This window comes from Teleopsis dalmanni, chromosome 2 (assembly GCF_002237135.1).
Source record: "Teleopsis dalmanni isolate 2A chromosome 2, ASM223713v2, whole genome shotgun sequence".
In the NCBI taxonomy this organism is placed as follows: Eukaryota; Metazoa; Arthropoda; class Insecta; order Diptera; family Diopsidae; genus Teleopsis; species Teleopsis dalmanni.
The window spans coordinates 103,581,294-103,588,701 of record NC_051847.1 but is presented as its reverse complement, the minus strand read 5'-3'; the positions used below and the strand labels follow the sequence as shown (position 1 = coordinate 103,588,701).

Below are 7,408 nucleotides of genomic sequence, written 5' to 3'. Positions count from 1 at the left end.
TGGTCCCAACGCTTCAAAATAGGGAAAGAGGAGTTATATATGCTTTCACCTCTACAACAACTATTAACTCAGATATACCTTCGAAAACGCCAGCATATTGTTTCATTACGGAATGTAAATTCTGAATAGTTATTTTATTGTCACTTTTCCATTTAAACATTGTACCATGGAATATGGTTCAGCATCTATATTGCAGAATATTATCCGGAAGATAATATTGCTAAATCTACAATGAACCTGTATAACTAGTGTTTTTTAACATTTTTCATAGTAATACAAAGCCTTCGAAAATATTAAAACAAAATTGGAAATTCAGAATAGGATTGTTCTCTGAAACTAAGAATCGTAGTTTTTATATTGTTAGGGAACACATTTTCCATAATTAATTTTTTTTTTGGAATCAACAGTTGAAGTTTGCATAGCTCGCGCGTCCGCTATTAAACATAATAATTGTTAATGGAAGATGGTTACGGGATTGAAAATGCTTGCTAGGATTAGTTATCACTGCTCACCTAAGCGTTCCTTTATAAATGGTATTGATGACGTTTTCATATTAATTAAATTAAATTTCATATTAATTAAACAGTGATTAATATTTTTAAACCCTTGAGAGTTTCATGTTGGCATATGCATAAAAATATAAGAAAATTTCCTACAACATATAAACTTGTTCAATGAAGCAACCTATTTTCTCTTAACTGAATTCTCCAACCAGACGATTCTCCAGGCTGCCAGATGATTTTAGGATTATGCTTTTACTTTCTATCTCTCTATTGCATCGATGCGTTCTTAGTTATTATTACTTTTACTCTTCTGTAAAAGTTAAAGTTAAAAGCTAAAGTCTGTTGGTTGAAGTTTTCTTGTTAAATTCTGTGATCTATATAAATTCTTTTTCTGGAAAATTTGAAAATTTGACTTAAGTCATATGCCGAATAATTGTTAGTAACCACTCCGAAGTGAAAACAATTAATGAATTTCTCACAGTATAAAGCGTCCCTAATCACAAAGCAGGTAATTACAATTATACATTTTTGTCATAAAGTAATCAAAAAAATTATTTAAGAAACACTAGAATTTCAAATATAATTTCGTATTTCAGATTCAGAGTCTTTTGTACTTTCAGAAAACAAAGTTAGAAACATCGCTTTGTCGTATAATTTATGGTACTTTGACAACTTCTTAATATTACAAATTTTACAAATACTTTTTTTATTTATATTTCTAATAAACTATATATATCTGATGAATAAAGTATTTTTGTTAACATTTCTGTTACATATTAATAATTAATTCTTTCTTAAGCAAAGTAACTAACATTTATTAAAAAGATATTCGTAGTCAATTATTTTCTTTGAATACATAAAAATCTGTTCTTACTTTCTTTATTTGTTGATATTCAGTATGACAGACGAAAAGACAAGATTTTCTTATTTAACTATAATAATACAGTCATTTAATAGTCACTAACGGATATATCTAACAGATTGTCAAGTATATCCTCCCTATTACTGTTGTCAATACTACGCAAGTATTGGAAAGCCTCTTCAATGCCATCAATATAAGGACGGAAACTGTCGCTTATAACAGTAGAGTACTCCATGTGAGGAATGGCTTCATTGGTAGATGTTTTGGATGAAGCCAATGAAGAAAGCGTGCCAAAAGAAGGATGATTAGCTTGTTCCACAATCACATTTGACCTTAGCATTCTTTGATTTGCAAGTGGTTCGTTAAAATTATGTCTGTTACTGTCAATATTGTTATTGGCAAGATATGAGGAGATTATTATATTTCCACATCTTGGCAACATTGTGTTGTTGGAAAGTACCTAAAAAACATTTATATAAAAATACAGAATTGCCAAGAGCTTTCTTAATATCGCTCATACCAAGTTTTGATGTTGTTCATTAGTATTTTCACCAAACATATTATTTATTGTCGAACTGGCTTGTTCGACATCCGTTGCAGAAGTGCTGATAATAATGGTGCCAAGCTGATATTTTTGTAGTTGTTGAAAACTTTCCTCTCCTTGTTGCAAATCATCATCCAGCTGATCTTGCATGTTTTGTTGCATGCTGTTGATGCTGTTAGTCGTACACATCTCTGAAGAACTGGTGGTATCTTCAACTGTAGAATTGCTAAGTACGCCAGTAATAAAAACGTCATTTAAGTTCTGATGATGTAGGTCGTTGCAACTGCTCACATTGCTATGTTGAACATTCAACTCATTGACTAACAGTTCATTGGTTTCTTTATTTGCTGGCAAGCTTTGAGCATCAACCATAGGTTCAAGAACATTCTTCTCACTCTCAACTAAGTAACAGCAATATTTTGACTTTTCCGTATTTCGTATTCCAGTTCTTGATCTTATGCTTGAATTGAAATTTTTATTTGCCCTCATACCAATCGTTTTACTTTGTAAAGATTTACGATTTCGAATTCGTTTTCGATCGCATTTTTTTGGGTCAACGCCAAGCTCCCAATAACCACCTTTTCCCTTTTCATATTTATTGCGATCTATTTTCCGAAAACAGTAATGTAACGATAAATTGTGTCGTATGGAGTTCTAGGAAAAGATTAAAACTAATTACAAATAAAATTTTCAATATTATAATTTGGCTTACGTTCCACTTTTTTCGAACGCGAAAAAAAGCAAATTTCGATTCAATCCATGTGCATATTTGCTGTAATGTTACACGCCCATTCTCTAACATAGCCATTCCAATTATGTGCGAATAATTAAAGGGTGGCTTTTCTATTGGATCGTTCTGGTAATTTGTCGCAAATTTTTTATATTCCATTAAGTCTCTATAAAAACGTTTTTGATATAACATCAGTGGCAGATATGAAAATATGACAAACATATTCAGAGTTCTTAATTTATTATTATTAATTTCATTAGAATAATAATCTATTGTTTTTTCTTGATTTTTAAACTATACGCATGTATCCATTATATATATAACATATTCGAAAAATAATCTTACCGTTTTATTTTATCTAAAAATATTTCATATCGTTGCGAAGGTGTGGGGATCGTAGGTTGACCTTGCTGCTGATGGCTTGATCCTTTCTGTGTGCTACATGTATTAACCGAAAAACCGTTCTGGAGACCATTAGAAATGTTTAGCATCTTTTCCTCAGATCCACTTTTTGCATGAATGGTTTGAAGGACTCTTCCATTTTTATAATTTTTACGTTTAGTCTGAGCCAAGCCGGAAATTGATGGTTGCTGTTGATATACTTTATCAATAGAGGCATCATCTTGTCCCTCACCATTTGCGCATTTATCGACAACTGAGGGCCAACTGAGGTTCTGGTTTCGTAATTCAGTTAACCAAGTTAAGTTCGTGAGATCTCTTTCATCATCCGAACCATCATCGTTCGATATTAACGACTGTTTTTCCGAAGTGGGTGGTACAGACAACGATATTGCTGGAGTCACGTCAGATAACAAAGCACTATTTGTTAAAAAAGATGAAGATGAAGGGCTTTCTTGGGAGCATATAGTTAAATTCGGTGCAGGTTCCATCGACATTTATGACTTCAATTTATAAAAAAGGTATTCTTTTGTCGAAATAAGATCTCAATTTAATTTCATTTAATTAATAATAGTCTATAGTGTACGTAGTTTCTAAGAATAAAACGAAAAGATGCATTATATTTAGTTTCTGTTAACTAGAAATGGTGCTTAAACAAAACTTAGGTATCTAAAATGATGAGATTTTATGCAAAAAGATATAACTATAAGCTTTCAAATTCTTATTGGCAAATTTGAATTCTCTGAGAATAGAGGGGTGGGTTTGTTCGCAAGTCGAACACATAAACACGCCTTACGCAATCTTTCTCGACTGTGATTGGCCGAGGCATTCTGTATCATTACAGTGTGTAAGTGTTTTGTATCCAAAATACAGTTCCAGAATTAAAATATTAAGCAGTCTTTCATATTTTATGCATACTAATTGCTCTGCATTATATAATTATTATTATACAATAATATTCAATATTTCATTACAATATGAAATCACTCGTATATACATACGTGCAAATCGGTCTATTTGTCAAAAAATCAAGTTATATTTTTGTACACCGAATTTATTCACTCATCCAGTAAGCGTAAAAGTATTTTTTTTTATTAAGGTCTGCGATATTTAGAATTATTTTTGCTTTTAAATAAAAAATTTAAATAAAAAATTATTATAAATCATATACTACAGACATCAAGTCACCCGTATATGTATATATATGTGTACGTGTGTTTATATATTTATATTACTTATATATACAAATGTATCTTCAAAGAGTCACCATAAAAAATAACTATTTTACGTACTGTAATTAGTTGTCCGACCAAACTGTAACTCTCGCTTGCTAACAAACACTGAAAGGACAAAACTATATGCGGCCAGTATGTCACTTTAGAAAAAAAAGTATATCCTCTCTGCACCTGTGCTGTGGTCAGTATGGCAGGTTGGTGAGAATGTTTACACATTCTCTATGCATGAGTTGCTGACCTTCTGCCAACAATATTTGGTTCACATTCTAATAGCTTACTTATACACGCATTTGGGTAGTAAATTTACATTGCAAAAATTATTTCTTGTTTATTTGTAACTGATTACTAATATAGGTATATCTTCTACTGCTGCATGGATGATCGTGTTACTTTAGTTTTACACTGATTCTTATTTCAGCATAACATATTCATTTTTAAACTCTTTTATATCCTTCCAGCGAAGTTAGTGAACTCAACTGTTTCACTGAGGGCAAACATAACGACTTTGGTTCCCACATTCTATGGCACAGAATTTATTCTCCGAATTATTGACTACAACCCCTAATGCTATTCAAAAATGAACTAGTAGCAGACTAGTTGAAAGAACTAATATGTGTGCACTCATGCAAATATGTTTAAATATGCACTGGTTATATATGAAACAATTACTACTGGACACTGAACACCTGAACTTTTGTTTATAGTAAGTTTCCATTCCAAGGTATTAACCATGCTTTTGTATTGCGGACTATTGGAAATTACCCTTATTCACGGAGAATAGACACGTTTACAGGATTATTGATTTTGATTCGACGATTGCAACAAGTTTACAAATCCACAGCATTTTTTAAAAAGTTTATGGTTAGTAAATTTTCGGTGATGCGAGAGGACTCCAAGACTTGCTAGAATACGTTACACACTTCGTTTCTGAATCAAACTGAAACAATCAAGCTCCATCGATTAGTAAAAATCCATTTCTTTGGTATAAAATAATAATTATTTGATAGTCAAAGCTAAATTAATTAAATATACTTATAATTGGTGAAAGTATTGTATAAAATTTTCCTGAGCCTCGCGTATTCGCCTCTATTTATATATGTTTTATTGATTATCGATTAATGGTATACAGACATAGATAACTTTCCAACATCAGGTATATCTGTTAATTATTACAGTATTATTAATTTGAATTAATAATACATCTATATATACATATATATATAAAAAAATTTTAAAAATATTGTAATAAATTCGTATTCATAAATATCAATAAAAAAAGGCTTTTAAATTATTTAAATAACGTAGATAAATTTTATTGCAGTTGCTTTTTTTTAACAATACTCTCTATGTTCTGCGTGTTAGTAGAGAATGCGGCACTGGAAATATATGAACTTAAGTTATAAACACCGGTAGCGCTTCACAGAGACTATAACAACACATCAGACACCTTTAATGGAGTAGTAACATTTGCAGTAGATGCGACCAGAGCAGGTAATACCGACGTATAATACAAGAGCTAAAATTTTAAAGAATAATGAACTGATAATACTATTATCTAGTCTGCCTACCAGGGTTGCAAGGGGCAGCAGTGTGTGCTGCAATGCGGGAGTGATGCAAATACATAGCCTATCCTCGTCTCAGCCAGGGGATTCTCTTGCATACTAGGCTCTGACGACCGAGCACAAGCGGTATAATCTGGAAACACCTAGCAGAGGGGAAACTTTCTGGCTATCAAACACCAATTTTATCCCCAGATTTGCAGGGGATCTGGTCCTCCAGGTTGGGGGTTGAAAAAACATCCGCTACGCAAGCTTGCTTAAAAAAGAAGGAGACCAAGGTTTACACTGGACTGTAGTGCCAAATAAGAAGAAGTGTACCTACTTTTGCATAGATGAATAGAGAGTAGATGGTAATTGGATAAACATATGGCAATACTTTAATATGGCACGAGTGGCACTTAGCGTATAAAAAAAAGAGTATTTGGATGTAATGTTAATAATATGTATGTATTTATTTTCTGTACAAATGCTTGTCTGGTCGCAGTAACAAAACCGAAACTTAATTTTAAAAACTATTTAATAATATAAGGTAACTTATAGCAAAATAAAAGTAACATGTAATTGGCACAATATAAACAGTAATTAAAAGTTAAAAATGTATTCATTTACATTTGCCTAAAATTTGTACAAATAAATAATTTTTAAATGCATTAATGTTAAATTACATAATTAAACTTGTATGAAAGTACAAATATAAAAGTTATAAGATATGCTTAATCACATTTTTTTAGCCCTTATAAAAATAAGCTTTAATTAACCCATATCCGCCCAAAGTTCGATTAATCGAACATCAAATTTTACCCCTTTTCATAGAGTTTTTGTTTATATTAGAAAGACTATAGAGTTTATATATGTTATTACTTTGAATTTATGAAGCTTAAGCTTTACAAAAATATTTGTGACTTCACTCTACACTTCCCACCCCCTTACTAATAAAGCTTTAAATATGAAACATTTTGACCAAAAATTCCAAAAAAAATCCTTGGGCGGAGATGAATTTATAAATAATATTTGCAGATCAAATCTCTTAATTATAAGAATAATGTGAGATTTAAGCATTATATTTTAGTGCGTCATTTTTGCATCGATGAAAATTTTGAGAAAAGTTATGATTGTCACTCCTTTGATGAAAGATTTTAGTTTTAATTCAATTGTAACTTCTAAGGCGTCACATCATCCAGTACCCCACATCGTCCCTAAAATGATTCGTGACCAGATATTTCACTTTCTTGCTGAAAAACACAATCAAGAACACAAAGATTATTCAAAATAAATGTTTGCATAGAAATTTTTAGTCTTACAATATCTAACTTGTAAAGGTGAGTATGGGGTAATAGAAATGTTGATCCAACGTCTCGCTCAGCCATGGTATTCGCCTCCTAAAAAATAAAAACATATTGTCAACTACATTATGCACTTCTGATTTACAAATTATGATTGAAGCTAATAAGTAACGCAAAACTTAGTCGGCGTTTTATATGATTTTAGACAATAAATCCAATAAGGTGTGTCTTCTTAATTACTTAAACGAAGTGACTGATTACATATATAGAAAGTAAATATAACAATTCTACTA

General features: G+C 31.2%; 1 protein-coding gene across 1 annotated transcript; it reads right to left on the bottom strand.

Annotated features, from left to right (window-relative positions):
* Positions 1–1,387: 1,387 nt before the first annotated feature.
* LOC119684282 (fork head protein homolog 2-like) lies at positions 1,388–2,792 on the bottom strand. The gene is made up of 3 exons (XM_038098289.1): positions 2,622–2,792; positions 1,886–2,563; positions 1,388–1,825 (listed from the first exon to the last, which is right to left on the bottom strand). Exons 1-3 carry the CDS (start codon positions 2,715–2,717, stop codon positions 1,454–1,456), a joined length of 1,146 nt encoding a protein of 381 aa, XP_037954217.1. The 5' UTR covers positions 2,718–2,792; the 3' UTR covers positions 1,388–1,453.
* Between the last annotated feature and the right edge of the window lie 4,616 nt (positions 2,793–7,408).

What these genes read in the sequence shown, in the direction of transcription:
- LOC119684282 (XM_038098289.1), bottom strand. Translation starts at nt 2,717, where the DNA reads ATGGCTATGTTAGAGAATGGGCGTGTAACATTACAGCAAATATGCACA. An exon ending in GCGTTCGAAAAAAGTGGAAC is followed by an intron (nt 2,564 to 2,621) that starts GTAAGCCAAATT and finishes ATCTTTTCCTAG; the next exon opens with AACTCCATACGACACAATTT. An exon ending in ATGAACAACATCAAAACTTG is followed by an intron (nt 1,826 to 1,885) that starts GTATGAGCGATA and finishes AATGTTTTTTAG; the next exon opens with GTACTTTCCAACAACACAAT.